The 27541-nt window shown below is 44.7% G+C and overlaps 1 protein-coding gene across 2 annotated transcripts; it reads right to left on the reverse strand.

Annotated features, from left to right (window-relative positions):
- Positions 1-3061: 3061 nt before the first annotated feature.
- LOC110508484 (uncharacterized) lies at positions 3062-19966 on the reverse strand. 2 transcript variants are annotated; one of them, XM_021589023.3, is made up of 4 exons: positions 19657-19940; positions 13795-13942; positions 4748-8490; positions 3062-4374 (listed from the first exon to the last, which is right to left on the reverse strand). In XM_021589023.3, the coding sequence occupies exons 2-4, from the start codon at positions 13868-13870 to the stop codon at positions 4027-4029; spliced, it is 4167 nt and encodes a 1388-aa protein (XP_021444698.3). In that variant the 5' UTR covers positions 13871-13942; positions 19657-19940; the 3' UTR covers positions 3062-4026. The 2 variants fall into 2 exon arrangements, with proteins under 2 accessions (XP_021444698.3, XP_090081445.1); XM_090225319.1 differs by lacking the exon at positions 13795-13942 and having other exon boundaries at positions 19657-19966.
- Between the last annotated feature and the right edge of the window lie 7575 nt (positions 19967-27541).

Here is a 27541-nt window from a genome sequence, read left to right on the forward strand (position 1 = left end):
TCAGCCTCACCCTCATTGAGGTCGAAACAACCAGATGCATCCGGGTTTCAGGAGAAATGGAAAGAGAGCCTGCAACAAGAGTTCCGCTTTTGGACGTTAAAAAGATTCTCCAGTGATGTATACTTATTAGCTAGTAGTTCTGAAAGTAGCATTCACAAGTCAAAAGTGGTCCCCGAAAATGGAAAACTACGTCACATATGTTCAGATGTGTGCACCACGTCATTGCTCTTTCTCTCTCTCTCTCTCTCGCTCTCTCTCTCTCTCTCTGCTCTGTGCACATTTTGCTTGCTGTTACTCACATGGCGAGGGGCTGTACCTCCTCGACTGGAACTAGAATTGTGTGGGAGGAAAATGTAGGAGAAATGGCGCTGCACAGATTCCAATAAACAGTCGCTTTCAAACTAGGGATTTCGTAGCTAATTGAGGTAAAATAGAAATGCTCATAGATTATGCATGTATGAACTACATATTGACACATCCAGCCCAAAGCGAGAGGGTTAAAAAAGACTTACTAGTTGCCAAAGTTCCAGAGCATGTCTGTAGCCGTTTACACTTGTACCCGTATACGGCTTGATAATCGTCGATTTGGGCATTAACAAGCACCTAAATTGGAAGTGGCTGTTCAGTAATATGCTATACATGATGTCAGAGCGCTGGCTCTGCGCTTCAAAGTGCTGTATGGGTTTTGACTGACAGATGTTCTGCACTTGAGCATTGCTCATGTCCTCTGTCCCTCCAGCTAATTGGGCAACTTTTGCTAAATGTCTGTTGTCTGAGTGAGGGAAATGCTGTAAAATTAAGAGGACTATGTGTTTTCAAAGATGATATGTTGAGGATTATAATAAATACCGCTTTGATGTCATACGAGCAAGCCAAACAGCTGTGAGTCCAAATGTGCACTTCCCCATTTCCATATCCTAAAACTGATGTCACATACCGTGTCAACGTCCATGATCACTATGTTTGATGTACATCATACCCTGGGTTGTTCTGAACTAAATGAGCCTATGTTTGTTTATTGAAAAGAACATTCGCAGCAGCAGACGCTCCTGACTCCTTTCTATGCGCGCCACATTTTTATAACTTAGAAAGTCATGTCGGCAATAGAACAAGCTTTCAAATCATGTCCACCTTTATAATGGTCTGTTTTTGGATTGCGTCAACAACAACAGTAATTGTGTGATGGCGGGGATGCAGGGTTGTGTTCCAAACAAAACATCTACAAATTTGTACTTGCTGTAGTTCCGAAACAGCACAGCTAGGAGATTCTCTTTTTTTTTAAAGTACCTTATAATATAATACTCTTGTTTGAGTCATAAAAGTGCATTGAAATTGATTAGGAACTGTGTACACTTTGGAGAGGTGTGTGGCCACTTGGAGACACCAGTTTTTTGTCTTATGTTGCACCTACCCCACTTTTCCAGGAATATTCTTATCATGTTACTGAATATATGCAGAGTACTTTCAGATTTTGTTGTCAACAAATGCGGCCGAAAAGTACAGTAAATGTAAAATGCACATAAAATAAACAGTGTAATGTTTGGATTCAGTCTTGTGTCAGGTGAACTGTTGTGTCCTCACCTTTGGTCTAGTAATTGTCCCATCATCTCCAAACTGTTCCCTTTCAATTTCTATAAAGGTTATGCATTTTCCTATTTCATCTGTAAGAAACATTAAAATTAGCCCTATCCAAATAGGCCAATTCCCATGAGTGTAAAGGGTTAACAAGGCAACACGCCATGTTAACTCCTCCTCCACATTTACTGGATTGGTTCAACAATTCAGAAGAAAACCTTCCCAGACAGTTTTTTTGTCGTCAGGACCAGAAAGAGAGAAAAGCTGCTAGTTAGGTTGCCTCAGCCCAAATGGGTCAGTTAGTTCAGTTGGACAATCCAACAAGTTCTCATGTTGAAGGCCTAACACTGTCACCTGGTGGCTTTAACCAGTACTACATTATTTAACGTATCTAACTACATTTTTTTTTTAAATCCTGAAGGTTGTGTACAGCACTGTATATCAAGCCTTTTTTTCCCGCCCAAACTCTCGAAGAAAAGTGACACATTACAATAATGCCTTGACAGTCATACTTGAGGGTATTCTATGGGCTGTTTTGTTCCACCACTTCCACTCCTCCTTTCACCTCTTTGTCTGGACGGCATCTGAAACTGTGCACACTGCCACCTGCTGTACAGACATACTAATCTTTCCTACTTAGTATACATGTCATGCATGTGGTGATCAGTTGTATGCCACATGCACCAATGTTCTTTTGTAAGTGGTTAGATGAATTGGCACTAGCTAAATAGATCCACACAGACACCAAACTCACAGAATATTCAGTACCTGGTGCATCTGTGTGTGTTTAGTTGCACTCACACTCTAGAATTGTAATGCTTACCTTGGCTATCCTTGCAACTCTCAATGGCCAGTGATCACTGTCTGAGCCATCAGCCCCCTCCTGACCTTTCACACAGAGATTCAGGTTTCATTCACAATGCACGTGCAGGGTGCAGCATGCACACGCGCACACACGCACACACACACACGCGCACACGCGCACACGCACACACACACACACACACACACACACACACACACACACACACACACACACACACACACACACACACACACACACTGCATGGCTGCTCTGGTTGTCATGGCTGAAGAGATTAGGGGCTGAAGTGGGGACAGCTGGCCTCTTTCCCCTCTCTTCCTTTCGGTTGATGTGACAGACACAGAAGAAGGCAGAGGAGTTGAATTGTGTTGAAAGAGAGCAGGAATTAGTGACGCCTGTGTGTCAGGAAACCTGCCAAGATGAAGGCAGTTAGGGTCTACTACAGTGCTGTGCCAACACGCACGCCCGGTCACACACTTGCACAAAGAAATGCCCACACGCACACACTATGTTCTTGCGTGCATGTAGCCATTTATTTGATGTCCCTAACGGCAGTGTGTGCCGCACACATATTTACGTCACAAATCAACAAAACACACAGCTCTGCAGCAGAATGTAGAACAGGCATAATAGGCGTCCAAAACACAGAGAAACCGTCATTCATCCCAGTTGCTGTTTCTTTATTTTTTTTTTAATCAATCTTAATTCTCTGGCATACACTGAAAGTACAACTCACAACAATATCAGACGTACACCTCTGATTCTTTTCTTTTTTGTTGTTTGTTGTTGTTGTAAAGACACAAACATGAACCGAAGACAACGAGTTACAGAAAACGGACATCACTGTGAGACCAAACAACAATCAGCTGATTCATAAGATCCAAAGGAAAGGGTCTCTACCTGGCAGACCACAACCTCCTCTACTCTGCGCTTCTCTGCCCATCAGTTGGAAGAAGAGTCTGGAGTAATCTAGAGTTATTCACCATGACATAAATGATTAGGTTTTGTACAGTAGCAGGTTGAGGATGAGAGACTGCATCTCCATAGGCTGTCAGGGTTGAAGCTGCTGTACGAGTTTAGTTTAGTGACCCCTCCCAATCTGTTCCACCTACCTTACCCTTTTATGATTGAATGAAGGAATGGTTTATGTGTGAACAGTGTTACTTCCTCTCTACCTTGCCTCCTTTTCCAATGCATGTCTTTATTAGAGATTCTATCTATCAAATAAACATGGAGTCAGACTCTGTTCAGGAAAATGACCTTTAAAACTAGCTAAAGAAGAGCTAACAGAGCTCTCTGTCTAACAGAGGTCTCTGTCTAACAGAGCTCTCATTCTAGAAACCAGCTCCAACTCTCATCATCTTGACAGTGACTTCTGGCCTCCTCAAGCTCTCAATCCTGGAGTCATGTCATCTTTTTGCATCCTTCAGCTTCCTTCTCTTTTAAAACAAAAGGCCAGGATGGCCAACTTACAGTTTTCACAAACTAACTAAGCAATTTACTCAGGTACTACCAAACCGACAGACTACTCAAATTATTTTGGAAGCAATACAATACAAAAGCCCATACAATTTGACCCAAAGGAACAGTGAATGTACATTGAGAGCACCAGAGCATCACAGAGCCAATCACATTGACTCTAGAGTAGGCCCTTCATCAGATCCCTCACCTGAGCCCCTCCCAGTGGTCGGCTCCTTTGACAGTTGGGATCTAACAGGAGATTCAGCCAATCGGGGCATCTCCCCGTCCTCTCCTTGGCTGCCACTGGTCGGGCCTTGTGCTGGGTCGTCTGCCGGGTCATTGCTAGTGTTGAGGAATGCTTGGTACTGGTTCCAGAAGCCCACGTTGCTCCTGGTGGCTGGCGGGGTGGAGGACATTGTAGGTGTGTTAGCAGGAAGTCGCTCAGACGCTGATCGACCGCTCCGTACAGGGGGACGTGTTGCCTTGACAACCCCTCCATGATGCTTCATGTGTCCCTGTGGATGAACATGAAAATAACAGATTTTATAAGTGCCACTCCGACCAACCACTGAGTCACCCTGGCTGGATATAACATTTATATCACAAACATTTAGCTTGACTGATTCACCTCAGTCTGGACGGTGCCTTCTCATCAGTGAATGTTTCAGTTCAATGTAACCTGAAAACCAACTATCGGCTCAAACTAGCTTTTAGAAGTAATGTCAGGTTCATAGGTTGCAATGTTTTTTGACATTGAATGTACAATTCAACAGATTAATAAACCACTTCAAAGCAGCTGTAAACATGTAGTCCATAAGAGAGGACCACGTTTTTTACCAACCCCACACCAATCTATACCCACATCATTCTCTCTCCCCATCCTCTCACCTTCAGTCCACTGCGGCTGGCATACTCTTTCCCACACTCGACACAGCTGTAGGTCTTCTTCTCAGGGCGAGACATGGGAGGAGGGAGAGTGGGAGCCAGACTGATTGGAACAGTGCCTTCCAGTCGGTCTCTGACACCACCCATCCCATCCTCCTTCCCATGGGAGCTGAGGTACGCCCCCAGCCTCGTCTCCCTGGTGTAGGCGACAGCTTTCTGGGGAACATCCCCAGCCTCAGTGTTGCCTGTCTCTGTAGTCTCTGACAGTGGTGCCATTCTGTGGTCCATATCAAGCACAGGGGCTTGCTTTGGTGCTGCAGGTGGGGAGGTTTCAACCCTGTCTTCCTCTGTGGGCTCTGGGGTGTTGGGTTTAGTAGGCTGTTCAGGGTCTAGTGTGGGTGCTAGGTAGGTTTTAGGGTACTCTGGGCTAAGGACAGAGGTGAAGGAGGGGGCTGGGCTAGGGTGTGCTACTGGGGCACCAAGTGTTGGAGTGCTCAGTAGATCTTCCAGGTTTGATCTTGGGCCAGGGAAGAAGACATCGAGAGGAAGGGAATTCTCACCCAATAGACAGTCTGACATCATGAGACTGGACAAGGGGGTGGTTTTGAGAACACTGGAGGAAGTGTGAGCGGGGCTTGTCTTACTCGCTGGAGTATCAATGGTTGTATCAAGGAGTTCCGCATGTTTGCCATCACTGACTGGGGAGCTTGAATCGCCCAGGGCTGGAGGTGGGGAGGGCACGCTGACACACAGGACCGGGGGGTCTGCGCTGCCAGGCGGAGGGGTAAGTGAGGTGGGGTTTAGGAAAGGGTCAGGGCTGAGGTCAGAGGGTGGGATCAGGTCAGGGCTGGAGGAGTGAGATCTGCTTGGCTCCCCGACACACGCTGGTGATGTCACACTGACGGATATGGGGGCAGAGGCTCCTACTAGGGTTTGAATGTGGGTGGACGCTGCTGAGCTCTTTGACTGGCTGCCTGAGGCTGCAGTGAACCTCTCAAAAGAAACATCGGAGGTGTCATTGGGCTTGGGCTGGGATACAGCGTCTGGCTCTGCTATTGGCTCTGACAGAGACTCCGGAGCTCCCTCCGGTGGCAGCTGCCCTCCCAGGTGCATGCGGATGTGGTGTTGCAGCACCAGTGCATTGGTGAACTTGCGCTGGCACAGTGGGCAGGAGTTTTGGGCACGGGAGTTGGGCGGGCGGGCACGGTGGGTGGCCAGGTGGGACCGCAGGCTGCCCTTGGTGGAGAAGGAGCGTCCACACAGTTTACAGGGGAAGGGGCGCTCACCCAGGTGGGTGGCCTGGTGCAGACGCAGTGCCCTGGGGCAGCTCAGCACACGTAGACATACCCCACACTGGTTGGGGGCCAGGGAGCCAGTGCTCATGATGCCTAGGCCGGGGAGAATGGCGCCTGCCAGAGCGCTGCCCCCGTTGGCACTCATGCCCAGAGCGGCCACCATCTCTCTGGTGAAGTTGGAGACAGAGGTGGGGACGTGGGTGGAGGATGATGGGGAGGCCATCACGTAGGTACTGGAGGTACTAGCACCCATGAGGCCGCTGCTGAACAACCCAGTGGAGGCCATGCTGCTGTGAGAGGTCTCTCCTGAGGAGGAGGCCCAGGAAGAGGAGGTGGGAGGCTCCTTCTCCAGCTTTTCCACCAGCCGCTGCAACTTGGAGGTGTCTGAGGAGGGAGTGGAGGAGGAGGTGGAGGTGGTGAAGGCCTGGGCTTTGGGGTAGTGGGAGAAGGGGAAGGAGAGCTGAGAGTGGGTGGAGGAGAGGTGGGAAGAGCCTGGAGCAGGGGGTGGAGGGCGGAGTAGGCCCAAGGCAGGGTGATGGTGGGGGGAACCAGAGGGGAAGAGGAGTTTAGGGAGGTGGGCCAGCTGGGAGTAAGCAGAGTGAGACATCATGGGAAGGTGAGGAGGCGTGTTCTCATCAAAGCACTGCTGCTTGGCCCCTTTAAAGAACCCAGCAATGGCGGAGGCGGCCGAGGAGGGGACAGAGAGGTGAGAGGAGGCGAGGGAGGAGGACGCAGAGGAAGAAGAAGAGGATGTGAGTGAGGAAGCAGCAGAGGATATGGAGGCAGCGGCCGCTGCAGCAGCGGCTTGGTTGAGCCGCAGGAGGGAGTGGGCGGTGGAGATGAGGGCCAGGTCCACACTGGGGGGCAGGGGGAGTGAAGAGGGGGGAGCACCGGTGGATATCCCCAGAGAAAATCCCCCTCCGGCACCATCCACCTCCATACCGTCTCCATACGGGTCATCCTCGGCTCGCCGTTTACGACGCCTCTGAGCCTGCGCTGCGCTTACGCTCAGGCCAGTGCTGCTCATTGGCTGACCCTGGGGCTCAGACCCCCCCACTGGTCCCATACCCATTCCAAATAGGGAGGGGGGGAGGAGGGAAAGCGAGAGCTCTGGGTTCTGCTCGCGGTGGCGGAGGAAGTGCACCTTGAGGTTGCCGCGGGTGGTGAAGCGGCTGAGGCAGACAGGGCACTGGTAGGGCCTCTCACCCGTGTGGGAGCGCAGGTGGATCTGCAGGGACGAGTCACTGCTGAACAGCTTCCCACAGAACCGACAGGCATGCTGCAGACGCCCCAGGGAGGAGGATGAGGACCCCGCTGAGGAGACAGACAGGTGGGGCTCCTGAGAGGAGGGGGGTGCCATAGAGGCAGTGGTGGGCAGGGGCGGGGTGAGGAAGGACAGACCACTGTGGCCACTGGTTAAGGTGGTGTTGGGGGATTTCTCATGGAGGAAACGAGTGGGCAAGGCCAGGGAGAGGGCCAGGGGGTAGTTGGAGGAAGCCATGGTGGAGATGGCAGACGAGGCCGAAGAGGAAGAAGAGGAGGAGGAAGGGCGGACACTGGTCCCAGGGTAAAGATAAGACCCAGTAGCCCCTCCTGCACCCTCCGTCTGAGGCTTGTGTGGACGCAGGACATGGGACAGGCTGTGGCTGGGCTTGGAGGGCTTGGAGGCAGGCTGGGGAGGGAGCAAGGTGGAGAAGCAGGCCAGGAGAGGGGCTACAGTGTTAGGAGGCTGAGTGGGTGTAGGCTGGGGAGGACTGGACGTCCTCTCACTGCCCTCCAGACAGAGCTGGGGCAGAGGAGGCAGGAGGATCTGGGGCACCTCCAGGGCACAGGAGGCCCCACCCAGCCGCAGCACCTGCCTGCAGATCTCCTCCGTCATCTGCATCTGGTGGATTTGCCTCTGCTGCAGCACCCGCAGCTCTTCCAGGATCACTGCAATGCTAAGGTGGGCACGGGGTGGAGGGGCAGAGGCAGTGCCCGGGCTTGGGGAGGGCGTCACGGGGCTGGGGGGGCCCTCTGGAACGGGGCTAGGGCTGCCGGGGTGGGGCGGGGGGCAGAGGGAAGCTGATGAAGAGGAGGAGGAGGTGGTAGTGGCTGACACGCCTAGCTTGGGAGAGGCCATGAGAGAGCGGGGAGGGTGGGTCTGACTGGAAGGTGACGTGGAGGTGAGGTCGGGGAGGCTCAGGACTGTCTGGGAGGAGAGGGAGGGATCGGGGAAGTCAGGGGAGAGGGAGGACTGGGGGTCTGCGAGGGAGATGGGGCAGGGAGTGGGCTGGCAGGGGGAGCGGGAGAGGGGGGAGCCCTCGCTTGGTAGAGAGGGGGTGTGAAGCCCCCCGAAGTTGGGACCTTGAGCCAGGGGGGGGTGGTATCTTTGAGGAGAGAAGGAAGATGAAGAAGAGGAGGAGTCTGTGGTCAGAGGAAAGGAAAATGACTTCACTGCCAACTGGTCATCTGAAGAAAGAAGAAAAAGAAGACAAGAGAGAAGGTTGACTTAGTTATTGTAATATTGAGCAAGACAGAGCTTTGAATCTACTTAACACACTTTTCCTACTTTGGGTTCATACAACTCAGTGAAATCTATTTGAGCACTGCTCAGAATGCCCTCTTGAGAGTGTTTTCCACCAGTCAACCTTATCTGACAGTGAGTGTTGACACACCAATGATGATCAGTGGATAGCAAAGAAAAGCAACTGAAGCAAATCCATCATACAGGTAACAACTACGAGTAAATGAAATGCCTCTGTCCCTCTGAGAATTGTGATTTTTCAAGTAGTAGCAGATAGGACCGAAGCCCTCAGATAACATCTATACATTCGGAGACCATGCAGTCAGGTGAACACCAGAACCCTGCCCAGTTTGCCTCTTTATTCTCTTCTCCACCACCTCATCATCCAAACTCCCCCTCTCTTTCCTCTTTACTTCACCCTTTATTGTTTTTTTCCCTTGTCAACTCCCCCCCCCCCCCCCCCCCCCACACACACACACACACACACACAAATTCCCCTGGCTTGCAAGACTACACCATCCACACTGAGCAGCCTACCTTGTTTCCACGGCAACACAGGACAGAGGACAATGGTCCCTAAAACCTCTTACAACCCTGACCTCTGAAAAAGACACGCATATATAGACATGCCCTCTATCACACTCTCTCCTTCTCTCTCTCTCTCTCTCTCTCTCCATTTGTTCTGTCTTTCATCTCTTGTTGCACCCTTCCCCCATAACCCAGTAGGGTGTCAGGGACAGACAGTCTGTGGGTACTGGACAGTGGCTGTGATTGGCAGGCAGACTTGACCTTAAGAACACTGGGGTCACACATTCCTTCTAGTTCTGGGCAGGCAGAGGAAGAGGTGGGGGCAAAATAAAACAAACAGGCTACCAGACTCGATGACTCACAGACCGTCAACGACCACACTTCACTACCAAACACACACACACACACACAAATACACACACACTCCCACATCTACAATAACAAACACAATATTACTACACCATACCACTACAATGTTACGACACTATTAGACCCAACTATACTGGTTGCAGACCTACAAATGCATATATACACACACAGTGCATTCAGAAAGCATTCAGACCCCTTGACTTTTTCCACATTTTGTTACGTTACAGCCTTATTCTAAAATTGATTAAATATTTTTTTCCCCTCATCAATCTACACACAATACCCCACAACGACAAAGCAAAAACAGTTTTTTAGACATTTCTGCAAATGTATAAAACATCTAAAACTGAAATATCACATTCAGAGCCTTCACCCAGTGTTTTGTTGAAGCACCTTTGGTAGCAATTACAGCTTGAGTCTTCTTGGGTATGACGCTACAAGCTTGGCACACCTGTATTTGTGGAGTTTCTCCCATTCTTCTCTACAGATCCTCTCAAGCTCTGTCAGGGTGATTAGGGAACAGGTATTTTCAGAGATGTTTGATTGGTTTCAAGTCCGGGCTCTGGCTGGGCCACTCAAGGACATTCAGAGTCTTGTCCAGAAGCCACTCCTGCTTGGTCTTGGCTGTGTGCTTAGGGTCGTTGTCCTATTGGAAGGTGAACCTTCGCCCCCAGTCTGAGGATGTGAGCGCTTGGGAGCAGATGTTCATCAAGGATGTCGTTGTACTTTGCTCTGTTCATCTTTCCCTCGATCCTGATTAGTCTCCCAGTCCTTGCCACTGAAAAACATCCCCACAGATGCTGCCACCACCACGCTTCACCGTAGGGATGGTACCAGGTTTCCTCCAAATGTGACGCTTGGCATTCAGTCCAAAGAGTTCAATCTTGGTTTCATCAGACCAGAGAATCTTGTTTCTCATGGTCTGAGAGTCCTTTAGGTGCCTTTTGGCAAACAAGCAGGCTGTCATGAGCCTTTTACTGAGGAGTAGCTTCCATCTGGCCACTCTACCATAAAGGCCTGATTGGTGGAGTGCTGCAGAGATGGTTGTCCTTCTGGAAGGTTCTTCCATCTCCACAGAGGAACTCTGGAGCTCTGTCAGAGTGACCATCAGATTCTTGGTCACCTCCTTGACCAAGGCCCTTGACCCCAATTGCTCAGTTTGGCTGGGTGGCCAGCTCTAGGCAGAGTCTTGGTGGTTCGTATTTTATTTAAGAATGATGGAGGACACTGTCTTCTTGGGGACCTTCAATGCTGCAGGCATTTTTTGGTACGCTTCCCCAGATCTGTGCCTCGACACACTCCTGTCTCGTAGCCCTACGGACAATTCCTTCGACCTCATGGCTTGGTTTTTTCTCTGACATGCACTGTCAATTGTGGAACCTTATATAGACAGGTGTGTGCCTTTTCAAATCATGTCCAATCAATTGAATTTACCACAGGTAGATGTAAAGGATGATCAATGGAAACAGGATGCACCTGAGCTCAATTTCAAATCTCATAGCAAAGGGTCTGAATATTTATGTAAATAAGATATTTCTGTTTTTATTTTTAATACATTTGCAAACATTTCTAAAAACCTGTTTTCACTTTGTCATTATGGGGTATTGTGTGTAAATTATTATTTATTTATTTTGCTCCTTTGCACCCCATTATTTCTATCTCGACTTTGCACATTCTTCCACTGCAAATCTACCATTCCAGTGTTTTACTTGCTATATTGTATTTACTTTGCCACCATGGCCTTTTTTTTGCCTTTACCTCCCTTATCTCACCTCATTTGCTCACATTGTATATAGACTTATTTTTCTACTGTATTATTGACTGTATGTTTGTTTTACTCCATGTGTAACTCTGTGTTGTTGTATGTGTCGAACTGCTTTGCTTTATCTTGGCCAGGTCGCAATTGTAAATGAGAACTTGTTCTCAACTTGCCTACCTGGTTAAATAAAGTTGAAATAAATAAAAAGATTGATGATGATTTTTTAAAATGTAATCCATTTTAGGATAAGGCTGAAACGTAACAAAATGTGGAAAAAGTCAAGGGGTCTGAATACTTTCTGAATGCACCGTATAGCAAGGATCATCAACTAGATTCAACCACCAGCCAATTTACTTCTTGAGTGGCTGGTCAGAGGGCCGGAACATAATAAAACAAAGATTTTTAGATTGCAAATTGACTGCAAGAAGCCTAAACAAATATAATATTTGACTAAAATATAATAATTTCAAGCCTTGATTACATTTGGGGACATTGCCTGGCGTAGTGTGCCGTCTTTCGGATGGGACGTTAAAATTGGTGTCCTGACTCTCTGTGGTCATTCAAAATCCAATGGAACATATTGTAAAAGTAGGGGTGTTCACCCCGATGTGATGGCTAAATTCCCAACCTGGCTACATTCCATCATGGCCACCTAATCATCCCCCTCATTCCTAATTGGCATATATCACTCTCTACCTGATAGCTGATGCGTGGTGAGCGTTCTGGCACAAAAATGGTCACCGTGCATCATTGAGGTGGGTGCTACACATTGATGGTGAATGAGGTGAGTTTCCTCCTACTATGTAAACAGTGGTGTAAAGTACATAAGTAAAAATACTTGAAAGTAAGTCATTTTTGGGGGTATCTGTACTTTACTTTACTATTTATATTTTTACCAACTTTTAATTTTACTTCACTACATTCCTAAAGAAAATAATGTACATTTTACTCCATACATTTTCCCTGACACCCAAAAGTACTCGTTGCATTTTGAATACTTAGTAGGACAAGAAAATTGTCAAATTCACACACTTATCAGGAGAACATCCCTGGTCATCCCTACTGCCTCTGATCTGGCAGACTCACTAAACACATGCTTCATTTGTAAATTATGTCAGTGTTGGATTTGAAATCATTTTTTGGGAAAAATGTCTGGTTTGCTTAATATAAGGAATTTGAAATGATTTATATATTTTATATATTTATACTTTTAAAACATAAGTATATTTTAGCAATTACATTTTACTTATGATACGCAAGTATATTTAAAACCAAATACTTTTAGATTTTTACTCAAGTAGTATTTAACTGGGTGACTTTTACTTTTACTTGAGTCATTTTCTATTAAGGTATTTTTACTTTTACTCAAGTATGACAATTGGGTACTTTTTATTTGTGTGAATACTTGGGAACATATTTCCAAAATTAAGATCGCTTGGATCTGATTTCCTGGTGTTTTTATATATATATTTTATATATTTATATATTTATATATATATATATATATATATATATATATATATATATATATATATATATATATATATATATATATATTTGGCTCAGAAAACTTGGGGGCCAAGTTGGGGAATCCTGACACGCACACGCACACACACTCACACACAGAGAGACAAGTACACGCACACACACAATATTACAAAAACCTACCACTACAATGTTACTAAACTATTACACCTAATTAGCCCTCAGTTACTGGTTGTAGACTTACCAACACATATAAACACATATAGACACACACACACTAGTTCTTGGGTGTATTCATGCCTCACTGCTCAACGACAAAGCCCTAGAGGGACAATGGGATTGCATGTTATTGCAGTTACAACACCTTATAAAGCACCTCTCGCGTTCATCAGTTCCTGTACCATCTCCCTCTCATCTCCTAAATGGCATTCCAAAATCGAAAACATGCATATTTGGAACGATAGAGTTTATTTGACTTTTCAGTGTAACAGTGTAACATCTTCTCTATCCTCTATTGCCTCTACGTTTTCATCTTTCCACCTCTTCATATGCCAACTAACTGGGTGGTCTGTGTCTTTGAATCTGCCAATACAAGGGGGGGGTTGGTGAAGGCAATGAGAAGGAAAGAAACACATACACTAATACATAGGATTAGAAAGAAGACAACAAGACTCCTCAGACACAATTATTGCAATAATATCACACCATTGCTGACATATTAAAATGAGCCTCATAGCATCCCCACACCTTTAGATTCTGAACTGACAGAGATAGGGTCAACGTTTTCACTAAAAACTCTCGCCAAAACTTTCCAGGTGACAGGTACTATATATTGTCTCTTTAAGCCTCTTTAAACATGTGCCACTACACAAGCACTGTTCTGTGGAGGAAATCAAGTTATTAACTACCCAGACAAATATATTTCCAAAAAACAGCATAACAACTTGGCCTATTTATTTGAAAAATCATGTCAAGCTATATTTTGAAAAACACAAATGGAGAAAAACAAACATTTGACAACACAACATAAAAAAAGTTAATTATTTCCATACTAATAGCTACTGTATTCAGCTGTTGACTTGCATATCAATAATAGTCCATTTCTCACCATGCTCTAGTATTGGAGAGGCGGCAGGGAGCGGGCTCATGAGCTGCTGGGGTCGTTTCTGTTTCCGACGAGACATGCTTCAGCAGGACGCGACTGATGCAGCGGTACATGGGCCAACAGAATGCTTAGATTTTTTTCTCCCTGCACACTGAAAAAGTGGTTAACTAAGTTACGCGAATTAGCAGAGAAGCACAGGTGAATTTTCCTCCACAAGTGTCCAACTCCATTGGTGGCATCGTGGTGCAAAAGTGAAAAACTTGTGAAGACTACAGGCATGTGTTTCAATTCTTTCTCTCAACAAGTCTTCTTTTCTCAAACTCACCGTTAGGACCCCCCACCCCCCCCCACCCCTCTCACAAAACACACACACACACATAGTCCTCTTGTTCAACCACTACATTTGCATTCAAATGGCGAATGAACACCACTTCTTTTGAGCCATGACTCCCTCCTCACTCCTCTTGCCTCCACCTCACCCACAAAAGCCCATCACGTTCTGTCATTCAGACAAACATAATCGTGTGGACCCCAAAAAGTGCTGTCCATTGATTTAAATACTAAAGTTTTGCATCCCCATGACGCAAATAAAACCTCAATACTGCACTACATTTTATCTTAGTCCGTATAGCCTACATTTGATGAAGAACAGTAAGCCAATGAATTTACGCCTCTCACTTGATTTAATTTGTCTCTTTGTATCAGTGTACACGGTTTTCTATACTTGTGAGTACCAGAAGTCCTCAAAAGAATAGTAAGCCAACTAAAATTCAGAGAAGTGAGGACATTCTTCCGGTCCTCACTTGTTAAAAGGCTATTTTAGGGGTTAGGTTTAGGGTTGGGGTTAGAATTAGGGTTAAGGTTAGGTTTATGGTTAAGGATTAGGGAAAATAGGATTTTGAATCGGAATCAATTGTTGGTCCCCAAAAAGTCCTCACAAGTATAGTAAGGCATAGCTGTGTGTGTGTGTGTGTGTGTGTGTGTGTGTGTGTGTGTGTGTGTGTGTGTGTGTGTGTGTGTGTGTGTGTGTGTGTGTGTGTGGGGGGGGGGATCCAGTAAAAAAACATTTCAAAAAATCTCTCACTCTGGCTGCCCCTCATTTTCATTACTTCTCCACGTGGTAAGCAGTAGAGCCGGATGTTGAAAAGGAAGCATTGTGCTTCGCGTCAGTGGTCCTGTGTATTCGAGAGGCTCACGGAGGGTGATGCTCACTCAGCTGTGTCCTAGCGCCATTGTCGCGAATTCCTGTTCATTCAGTGGCCTGTTAATGGAGCTTTCGCATCGGGAACGCTGGAAGGGAGGTAGATGGAATTCCAAGTTGGGGTTCCACCAATAGATTGGTTGGACACCGCTGCTCACCGTCCGTCAATCATCCATTACAAAGAGTTGACTGGACTCACCTCTTATAATAGTATATCTATAATCAAGGGAGGATGCTATTTTGTGGGTAGGCCAACCTGTACCCAAACATACATGCTCACACAACCACACAGACACACACACACACATGTTTGTTTTTCTATCCTTGTGGGGACCAAACAATTGATTCCCACTCAAAATCTTATTTTCCCTAACCCCTAACCCTTAAACCTTTAACTGAAACCTAACCTTAACCCTAGCCTTAACCCTAAACCCCTAACACTCAACCTAACCTTAACTCATAACCCTAAACCTAACCCCTAACCCTAAACCTGACCCCTAAGCCTAAAATAGCCTTTTCCCTTATGGAGACAGGCGAAATGCCCCCACTCGTCCGAATTGTCCTCGTTTTACTATCCTTTTGAGGACTTCTGGTCCCCACAAGGATAGTAAAACTAAAAACACACACATACACCTTTTCTTATTTTTCCAATGGGGTTTACAAGCTTCTGAACCTGGCAGGTAAATTGTGCCAGGAGATGGTGATGTTTCAAATCACTATCACTAGCTATCTAGTCTAGACGGGTTGCCTCCCACAATGTAACAATTTTCCAGCCTTAGAGATGTATAAAGATCGCAACGTTGTATCTGTCCCATTGTGGTGTTTGTTTCCTCGTCCCCAGGCCCAAATTGCTGGTGCATAGAGCCTGGTAACAGTGTGGGACTGTTTGGGGCGTGGACTTACTGGGTGACATGATAATCAATTCAAATATTGCTGTTCATGCTAATACATAGCTAGCCAGCATAACTCTGCTAGCCGTCCTGTAACATGATTGAATGCATTCAGTTGTGCAACTGACGAGGTATCCCCTTTTCCTTCCCTTCAAATAGAAAAGGCGTCGTAGTTGTGCGGAACACTATCCCCGGTAAAAAGTACAAGCACGAGTCTTTTCCGTACCAATGGCAATGATGCAGAACGCTAAGACTACTTTAAAGCACTGGGGGAAATTGTTGGACACATCTCCGTGGGAGATGGCTTGCCACAGGCAGTTTGCGAAGTGTCAAACTCTTCTTTTAAAACCCTTCTTAGAAGATACTACAAACGTATCTTTGAATTGGCGGGAATAGGCGGTTTATTTTGAGAAAAAGAATATCCATATTTTGCGAGCTAACCAAGTTCTCTTTGTTGCACACAAACACAACAACAATACTGGCCCCCAGATGCAGCACACTTCAGGGGAGGTTCTAAGGGTTGCACTAGATGATGATGGACTGAGAGATTAAAACCAGTGTTTTTTTTTGTCCGCTCCCGCCATAGGCTTCAAGGTTACTCCCGATCTGAGGCGCTTGGAAACCAGATGGTTCAACAGAGGCTGGAGGGCGAGATTATGGCGTCTGTGAGCGCACGGGGCAGCACCATTGAGGCCATCTCCATTTTGAAGTAGCCTATTTTGTTATTCTACTACTTCTATAAGTTGGTATAAAAAAAAAATGAAAGGGTGCATACTACCACCTGGAGTGTGTTGTTTGAACAAGTATAAAGCCAAGGTTGGTGATTTACTGCCACCTGCAATTATGGAATGTTTGCTCACAAGTATAATTCATTGGTTGATCCCTTCTGGGCTCGCCATTGAGGTTATCTCCATTTTAAAGTTGTCCATTTTCTTCTTGTTTTTATGTTTGAAAAAAGTGTCAAGCTCATTTTGGTGACTAACCGCCACCTGCAATGCTGGAGTCTACGTGATTGATTTATTGTGCCCACTAGATGGCGGTCATATAGCTTAAAGCCATTTACAAACTAGGCAAACCAATTTGAAGAAGAAGACTGCTCTGATCACTGGCTAATCAATCCAACCCATAGGAATCCCAACCCAGTTGACTGCTTTACAATGGTGGAAGAACGTGTTATTTCCATGTAATGATCTCTATACATCTCTATGGAACAGGGAAGCACGTCACTGGCTTATCTGGTGACATCACAGCCTTATCAGCTTGTTGCCCTAGCATCAACATCCCCATTGGACACAAATTAGTAGCTAGCTAGTTAGCGAGACGGAAAAAGATGAGCTTATTTTTAATGAGTGCGTTTTGCAAGTGGCTAGTTTGCATCATCTACCGTCACTAAAACCACTGCAAAGGTTTTGCCCCTTCCCAGATAATTTTTCTTCTCCGAAAAGTCAAAGAGAATCTGATATCTTCCACATACCTAGAGCTGTTGCTCTAGACCGGGGATTTCCGAGACTACTAGCTTTCACTAGCTAACAGGGGAGAAATACAACCTACACCACATAAATTCCTCTCTCACCTATGCTTATTTCTGTCCCTAAGTGTTAGGAACTCCACTCTCCATCCCCCATGACCAGTTCCTGAGAGTCTAGGAGGTAACCTAAACCTGCCTCTCAAACTGTCTCTGACCTGTGTCGTGATAGGTTGCTAGGGAGTTTACTAGGGGGCCAGACATCTGCCCATCCTCTTGATTATACAGGTCACAAAATACTTGGAAGTCTCCCTCAGGCAGTGGCAGAGAGCAACATCTCTGTTTCTGCCCATCAACACCTGGACTCATTTATATCTCTGGACTTGTGTGCCCAAAGTGAGTTTGTATATTTGTATATTGTTCTTCATAGTTAGTTACTACTATTGCCTATTGTATGTTGCCCCTCTGAGTTTACTGTGTTGTGTAATACTCTGCAGGTGGCATATGCAATCTATACAGTCCTTACTGCTATTGTCTGTAAGATTTAGTATCTGTGCATTTGTGCCCTGGTGTATTCATGTTGTATGTGTGTATTCATTACCTTTGTTTCTGTCCATTACAGAACCACTACCTTTCCTACTTTTCATCCCCATTTACATCTCCAGAGTGTGTCAATAAAGTTATTGTGTGTATCAACTCTGGGCATGTCTTATTCCCCTCTAACAAGGGGCAGGGTCAGTGGGTCACAAACCAGTAGAATACTACTAACACTAAAACAGAAACGAAATAATGTAAACACGAAATAGGAATGTTTTTATCAAACTAAAACCTAATAAAAAATAGTAAATCAAGTCGGGAAACTAAGTGAAACTAAACTGAATTTAAAATAAAATCGAACAACGAATAGAAATAAAAACGAACAGAAAAACTGCAAAACTATAATAGCCTTTAATCACATACTAATCCACCTAGGCGTGTTTTCAACTATTTTGCCATTATAAACCTTGAGTTGCTACTGCTGGGTGGAGAACCCTTACCTTCCCACACACACATTTTACATTAAGGCCATAATTGCATACGCACAGCTACATTGCAGGCCTGCCACACAATTGATTTGCATGACAAGTTAACACAAAACAAACAGAAAACGCTACAGAAGGCTTAAAGAAATGAAAGGCCTTATGACGCACGTTTAGCCTACTATATAGCTGTAGTGCCCACAAAGCTGGGCAGCTTGCTCTTCATTTATTTTATAGGATACTTAGTTCCCTGTGTTGCACTTGCACTTACATCACATTATGGCCAACATGAAACCCTTTCAGAAATGTACAGTATGCTATAGTGCATCATATCATGTGTGAACATGATTGTGCACAATTGTGTAATTTTTTGCCCAAAATGCACATTTCTTTGCACTGATTTTGACCGTGTCCTCCTGTTCTAAATAGGCCCGCACATCTGGTACGCACATCACCACCCCAACCACACACACACACACCCTCTGTTGTTTCCCCAAACCAGTTTTAAAGAACCATTCAAAATCGATTGATATGAACATACATCTTGTAAATATCAAGCAATTTAAATATAATTTGGTATTGTGGATTATAGGCCTACAAATATCTGAACATTAAAATAAAAAAAGACAGTTATTCACCAAGCCTATTTTGGGTTAACTCTAAAATAGGTTTCCCATTCACAGTTGGCACCATGGGTAGGACTATTCTATTTGGGGGCTATGCTTTGAGTCAATAACAATATATTCCTCATAATACAGTTGTCATCCTTGCCTCCCATAATTTGGACATTGAATGTATAGCTTAATGTGTTGGGATCAACGTGTCTGCTGCCAGACAGTGATGTATAGGCCTATCCTGATTTGGCTGTTTGATGTGGCCTACACGTATACATTTTAGAATTCGCTTTTCAGAGAAAACCTTTCATCACTAGAAACAGTGTTTTATAGTAAAAAAAAAAAACGAAGAATAAATCAAAACTGTTCGTGTATCGCAAACTATTTAATTATATTTAAGCATAGCCTATTGTGCCAACAAAGCATTTGTGTTTTTCGTAGCATCGCACCATGACATTTAAATCGACGATCTAACATTTTAAAAACGCTTGAGAACAGCGCTATAACTTCTGCTGTCCCGCTACTGTACCGGCGACCTGTTGCATGCGTGCGCGCGCACTGATCATAACAAGTTATGATTTCATAAATTATTATGACTGCCCTAAAATATCGCTACAAATTGCTCATGTACCTCGTTTGCGTCGTCGACATAAATAAAATAACGGAATTTACTCACCATGTTAGAATCGATGATATTTGACTGTGGTTTACAAAATGATAAAATATGTTGGGCAATAGGCTAAGTCTCCCAGTCGGGACATCGACATAGCCTTTTCCGGCATTCAGCCACAAAGATGCGCAGTCGTCCCTGAGACAGACGGGCGGAACACCGCATTGGCAAATTATTTATTTATATCGTCGCAGTGTAGAGGGACTATTTGGTATCTTAAATGTATCAATTCATTGTTTTTACTGACCCAGAGAAAGAGGCGGGGGAGGGTGAAGATAGGCTAGCCTACTATGCGGTAATGAAAGGGAATTGGATTAGTATTCCTGTCATCCTCCTCCCCTTCCCTTTTCAATCCTCTTTGTAGGCTATTTGGCGAGGGCGGCCTGCTTCTCGGTCTGTGTCTGGTTTCTGCGGCAGTGGCGGCTGTCTATTCGTCCTATCGACCCTGTCCCACTGTAATTAATGACATTCATCGCCACCATGACTTGTACTATATAGGACACAGACTGACCACGACTAGACTTGCCTACCGACTGAACATTTTTTTTACCGACTCGCATATCTACCCCGTATTAAATCCATGGGGGCATTGTGCAAATCTCGTGTAGGCCTAACACCTAGGAACTATTTGAATAGGTCCTAACCTAGAAGTTCCAATGCAGGACTGTTATTTTTTCATCTGGCTAACATTTTTGTCAACTACTAGACTATAACATAATAATGGTCCTATATGTCTCTTAGAACAGACCCCATTCTATTCCTATTCATAGAGGAAATTCATTATGGACCATGGAAAGAATGCATAGGCCTTTAGCAAAATATACGGCACATAAATGGCACATGACATGAAGAATGTTTACAACAGTCCGTGACACATTTTAACAGTCAAAATGTGACCCCACATCTCACACACACAGGTCTATGAAAATGATCATGCTCATCATCAGTCTTCTGAACTCCCCACCAACGCAACTGTTATCAGGCGGTGTATGTGTTCGACGTATATAGTCTCTCATTGTGTTTTAGACGGTAGTCATACTTCAAGGCACATAAGAGATAGCAAGGGTATGTTTTAGGTGAGTGTATATTGGTCTGACCCAGCCAGCACTGATGACAACCAAGAGCCTCGTGCAACAAGTTATAAAATCTGACATACTGTACCTTCGCGAAGGTGTAGAGGAATGCGTCCACTAGGGGGCTCACTAATACCAAAAACAAGGTTGTGTGGCAGGCCAGTGAATGCATTTGCTTTAGCTCGCCAGGTTGCCGACTCTAGTTGGGCATGTACAATGAGTGTACAAAACATTAAGAACACCTTCCTAATATTGAGTTGCACTCAGAACAGCCTCAATTCGTCTGGGCATGGACTCTACAAGGTGTCGAAAGCGTTCCACAGGAATACTGGCCCATGTTGACTCCAATGCTTCCCAGTTGTGTCAAGTTGGCTGGATGTCCTTTGGGTGGTGGACCATTCTTGATACGCATGGGAAACTGTTGAGAGTGAAAGACCCAGCAGCGTTTCAGTTCTTGACACAAACCGGTACGCCTGGCAGCTACTACCATACCTTGTTCAAAAGCACCTTGTGAATGGCATGCATACACAATCCATGTCTCAATTGTCTCAAGACTTAAAAGTCCTTCTTTATCCTATCTTCTCTCTTCATCTACACGGATTGAAGTGGATTTAACAAGTGAAATCAAACAAGTGAAATCAAAATTCACCTGGTCAGTCTATGTCATGGAAAGAGCAGATGTTCTTAATGTTTTGCACACTCAGTGTATACATTTTCAAAACATTTGGAAATCAGTTCATCCACCATCACTAACACAATGGAAAATCAAATGATTTATTATTGAAATAGCATGGGTGACTGAGAAAAACAAATGTGTAAAATGTAATGCCATGTGGCTATTTATAATGCAGACACTAGGGATGGGGGTGTGAGCATGCGGTTCTGGGCAAAGGAGATGTAGTCATTGTTTCAGTGCAACTGTAAGTTGTTGTTAGTATGTTTATGTTTGTATTTGGTGTGAAGAAAAAGGGAGAAAAAAATAAATAAAAAAATACACAATGCAGTGATGGAGAAGCATACAGACACTTTGCATTAACCATTGTATTTATCTATAGCCTACTATACAGTACTTGAGTATGCCAATACTTTCTGTTATAAATATCAATATCTCTACAATGCTCAACAAATTATGTGCATCTTCCCACATAAAATTGTTGTAAATTATTCATGGCACTGACCCTGTTATATAGCTCACAATCTCATGTTTATCTTCTTTCTCATGTGTTTATTTACATTATATTATTTTCAAGCAGATTTAAGTCAAAACTGTAATTCGGCTACTTAGGAATATTCACTGTCTTCTTGGTAAGCACCTCCAGTGTATATTTGGCCTTGTGATTTAGGTTATTGTCCTGCTGAAAGGTGAATTAATCTCCCAGTGTCTTGTGGAAAGCCTGCTGAACCAGGTTTTCCTCTAGGATTTTGCCTGTGATTAGTTCCATTCCGTTAATTTTTTATCCTGAAAATCTCCCCCGTCCTAAATGATTATAAGCATACCCATAACACTATGCAGCCACCACTATGCTTGAAAATAAGGGGTGGTACTTAGTAATGAGTTGTATTGAATTAGCCCCAAACATAACAATTTGTATTCAAGACAAAAAGTGAATTGCTTTGCCACATTTTTTTGCAGTATTTCTTCAGTGCCTTGTTGCAAACAGAATGCATGTTTTGGAATATTTGTATTTTGTACAGGCTTCCTTCTTTTTCCCTCTGTCAATTCGGTAAGTTCTGTGGAGTAACTACACTGTTGTTGATCCATCCTCAGTTTTCTCTTATCACAGCCATTTTAAAGTCACCATTGGCCTCATGGTGAAATCGCTGAGCAGTTTCCTTCCTCTGGCAACTGAGTTAGGAAGGACGCCTGTATCTTTGTAGTGACTGGGTGTATTGATACACCATCCAAAGTGTAATTTAATAACTTCACCATGCTCAAAATGATATTCAATGTCTGCTTTGTTTTACCCATCTACAAATAGGTGCCCTTCTTTGCAAGGCATTAGAAAACCTCCCTGGTCTTTGTGGTTTAATCTGTGTTTGAAATTCACTTCTCGACTGAGGGACCTTACAGAGAATTGTATGTGTGAGGTACAGCGATGAGGTAGTCATTCAACATTTATGCTAAACACTATTAATAAGTACATGCAACTTATTATGTGACAGTTTTACTCCCGAATTTAAATAGGCTTACCATAACAAAGGGGTTGAATACTTAAGACATTTCAACATTTCATTTGTAATACATTTGTGAACATTTCAATAAAGATAATTCCACTTTGACATTAAGGGGTCTTTTGTGTAGGCCAGTGACACAAATCTATATTTAATCCATTTTAAATTCAGGCTGTAACACACAAAAAAAAGTAGAAAAATGGTCAAAGGGTGTGAATACATTATAAAGGCACAGTACACTTTGAAACTTGAAACAAGTATAATGGGAATTTTCATGTTTGTGCTTTCCTTATTACTAATTTCTGTGTTCAATTCATGTGCTGTTCTAATAAACCAATTTCTGTGTTTATGCAAGTGGCTGACTGAACGAATCCTCACTATCAGTAGCTGCAATTTGGCAGTCCACCCAGACCTTGTTTTGAGAACGAAAGATATCTCAGTTTCAAGGTCTCAGCTTAGAGAGAAGAACCCTCATTGGTCTGTCACATGTTATGAACCAGTATTGGTCAGTCAAAATGAATGAAACAAAATGGTAATGATTAATTAATTATGCTAAATCATGCAAATATAACTTGTCAAACCAAACTGCTCCTCTGTGGTCTTAGCACTCCATTTACTTTTACCATTAGCTTAATCCTCTCCAAAAACTCTGTGACCTGAGTGACATCACCCCTGTTTTTGATGTTGAGGGTGTGGTATCTGTTGTCACACTTCTTAAGGAGCCACTGGAGGGCTCTCCCCTCACTCTCAATTAACTGCCATATGGTGGTGTCCCCCAGCGAGTAACACCAGCTAAACATCACCAGGGCAAGTCTCCATGCATTAGTACCCAGAAGCTTGATGTGCTCCTTTACCAACCTCAGGTGGACTTTTGAAGGGAATAGCTGCAGAAATGGTAGGCCTCACCTATCAAACAGATAGTGAGCAACAGATAGTCCTCTAGTGTTACGTCTCGTTAGATGAATTAGACCAAGGTGCAGCGTTGTAGGCGAACATCTTACTTTTATTTAAAATTAACATCAAAAAAACAACAAAAAACAAAAACAAACGTAAAGTTCTGCAGGCTATACAGCAACTAACACAATCTAGATCCCACAACTAAAGATGGAAAAAAGGCTGCCTAAGTATGATCCCCAGTCAGATCACTCGCTGGAGGCTCTGGACCACCGACCGTCGCTGGAGGCTCTGGACTGCCGACCGTCGCTGAAGGCTCTGGACAGCTGACCGTCGCTGGAGGCTCTGGACTGCAGACCGTCGCTGGAGACTCCGGACCTTGGATCGTCTCTGGAGGCTTCGTGTCATGGATCATCACTGCAGGCTCCAGGCCATGGATCATCACTGCAGGCTCCGGGCCATGGATCATCACTGGAGGCTTCGGGCCATGGATCATCACTGGAGGCTTCGGGCCATGGATCACCACTGGAGGCTCCGGGCCATGGATCATCACTGGGCTTCGGGCCATGGATCATCACTGCAGGCTCCGGGCCATGGATCATCACTGGAGGCTTCGGGCCATGGATCATCACTGGAGGCTTCGGGCCATGGATCACCACTGGAGGCTTCGGGCTATGGATCATCACTGGATGCTTCATGCCATGGATCATCACTGGAGGCTTCGTGCCATGGATCATCACTGAAGGCTTCGGGCCATGGATCACCACTGGAGGCTTCGGGTCATGAATCACCACTGGAGGCTTCGGGCAATGGATCATCACTGGAAGCTTCGTACCATGGATCACCACTGGAGGCTTTGGGCCATGGATAATCACTGGAGGCTTCGGGCCATGGATCATCACTGGAGGCTTCGTGCCATGGATCATCACTGGAGGCTTCGGGCGTGGAGCAGGCACAGGACGTACCAGGCTGGAGACACGCACTGGAGGCCGGGTGCATGGAGCTGGCACAGGATATATTGGACCTTGGAAGCGCACTCGAGGTCTTGTGCTGGCGAACTGGGGATACCGTGCGTAGAGCTGGCGCAGGATATCCTGGACCGAGGAGGCGCACTGGAGACCAGGACCGCTGAGCCGGCACAATCCGTCCTGCACAGATGCTCACCTTAGTACGGCAAGTACGGAAAGCAGGCACAGAATGCACCGGGCTAAGGGTGCGCACTGGAGGCACGGTGCGCAGAACCGGAAAACATGGTATCTGAACAGTGACCAACTCCTCATCGTAATTACAGGGAGTTGGTTCTTGTGCCCACCTTTGCTCCGCTCGCCACCCCGTGTGCCACCCCCAAAAATGTTTTTGAGGCTGCCTCTCGGGCTTCCGTCGTTTCCTTGATTCTTGGTCTCGTCGCCGTTCGTCTCTCGCTGCCTCCGCCTGCTTCCATGGCAGGGTCTTGTCCCCTGCCATTACCTCCTCCCAGGTCCAGGATGTCCTCCACACCTGGGCACGCTGCTTGGTCACTTGGTGGGGGGGGGATCTTCTGTTACGCTCGTTAGATGAATTAGACCAAGGTGCAGCGTTGTAGGTGAACATCTTACTTTTATTTAATATGAACATCAAAAAAACAACAAAAAACAAAAAACGAACGTAAAGTTCTGCAGGCTATACAGCAACTAACAAAATCAAGATCCCACAACTAAAGATGGAAAAAAGGCTGCCTAAGTATGATCCCCAAACAGAGACAACGATAGACAGCTGCCTCTGATTGGGAACCATACCCTGCCTCTGATTGGGAACCATAAAACTAGAATGCCCACCCACATCACACCCTGACCTAACCAAATAGAAAATAAAAAAAAGGCTCTCTAATAAAAAGGCTCTCTAAGGTCTGGGTGTGATATCTAGACAGGCAGACAGACAGATAGATTTACCTGCTGGCGGCACATAAATTACCTACCTACCTATAAAGCATTAAGCAGCAGACACAACCACATCAATTTTTGATATTGCTTTCTGTAGACTAGCACAAGGAACTGAATCCCAAGTGCTTATTAGCTATAGTTCAACCTAATAATCTGTTCCAGAACAGGGGGCCCATCAAGGGGATATTGAGACAGACACAGCTAGCTGTACATTGCTTAATAAAATAAGCAACACCAGCTCAGACTAATTGCAGGATTTACTGAAATCATATTATATATCATATTATATACACATCATGTTTTTTCTTTTGTTTTTGGTACATCATCATTGAAAATGTATTTTTTAAATCACACTCGAGCTCCGCTTCTGCCCTGAGGTGATGCAACCGGTTTGTTCCCATTCCATACTCCCTTAGATGAACATCCCAGCCACTATCGTTCAGAATTCAAAAGTATTACTGCATTACAACTTGGATATTACTGTATCTCAAAATATAAAAGTGCAGGCAGATACCACTGAATAACTTACCACACACATGTTCAGACCTTCCTGTGTCCATCACTTTCTTTCCCAATGCCTGTCTGAAAATGCACAACGCGGCGCTACTATGAAACACTTATCCTTTTGTTCACAGTAACCGTACACTTCCATGCAAAGCTAGCTGTTTTGTGACTTTGATTGTAGTATCCAGTGAATTATTCCAATGATGCTGTCTCAGTGTAAGGATCCGCTTTTCTTTTCTTAGTCAACCTTGTGTTATTTTTCTTTGTGTTCTTGAACGTAGCCCTGTTTCCTTTGTGTTCTAGAATGTTTGCCCTGTCTTTCATTTTTGTTAATTGATTTCACCTGTGTTGGTTTCTCACCTGGTCTCATCAGCTCCCTATTTAGTTCAGTTCTTTCTGTTTGTGTGGTCGTGAGGTATTGTTTTTTTTTGACTGTCTACCTGTGTTTGACCACTGCCTGCCTGTGACCACGATTCCTGGTATAATGTATAAGGCATAATGCAGTCTGTTCACAAAAACTTGATCAGCTGTTTATTTTCAAGTGAAGAGTGTACAGCACAGGGTGAATAACAGATTCCTCCCTCAGATGTTTCTGTGTCAAGACTCAGATGCATGCAGGTACACTGTGTCATCAAAACAGTGGCTGGCATTTTGTCTCCCAAGCTGTAGTTATTGGATACCACAATGGTATACACTGTAGGTTACATGTGACATTCTCTGTAAAATAACTAGAAGAAAATAGCTGTGTTCGAATACCCATACTGTATACTACATACTTAATACATACTTAATAAGTATATACTACATACTATATACTACTATTTAATTTTAGTGTATTGTAAACCAATGGTATCCTTTCAGTTGAGTGTACTAGCGCTTCGCCTGTCTACCGGAAGTTGATGCTGTTATTATGCAACTTCTTGTTAGCATAACAAATGACTAGCTAGACATCTTGCGACTTCATTAACAATGTTGATTGAGAATGCATAACGAATTACGTGAATAATCAAGTCAATAAACTTTGGGTTGTTAGAATATAGTTAATATACTGGCAAGTTCAATGTTAGGCAGCTAGCTAACATACCGGTACATAAAAGCAACTGCTGTTATGATATGCTATGCAGTTAGTAAGGCTAGCGTAGCTAATAAATTGTCAGCCAACATTACGTGTAACGTAACTTATTTGAAAAGTCATGACTTTTTCATTTCTGAACATTTGTCATAATCAGTTAAAGCAATTAATTGTTTTGTATCCGCTCTCGTCGGACTTTGACTGCATATATTTTGCCATTTTTTTCAAATCTGAAAACGTTGAGAAGCCACGCCCAT

This window comes from Oncorhynchus mykiss, chromosome 28 (assembly GCF_057628025.1).
Source record: "Oncorhynchus mykiss isolate SJ-2025 chromosome 28, ASM5762802v1, whole genome shotgun sequence".
Taxonomy (NCBI): Eukaryota; Metazoa; Chordata; class Actinopteri; order Salmoniformes; family Salmonidae; genus Oncorhynchus; species Oncorhynchus mykiss.

Coding starts and splice junctions, on each gene's coding strand:
- LOC110508484 (XM_021589023.3), bottom strand. CDS start 13,870: ATGTCTCGTCGGAAACAGAAACGACCCCAGCAGCTCATGAGCCCGCTC. Junction 8,491..13,794: donor CTCTCCAATACTAGAGCATG/GTGAGAAATGGA, acceptor TTCTTTCTTCAG/ATGACCAGTTGGCAGTGAAG. Junction 4,375..4,747: donor CCAGCCGCAGTGGACTGAAG/GTGAGAGGATGG, acceptor GTTCATCCACAG/GGACACATGAAGCATCATGG.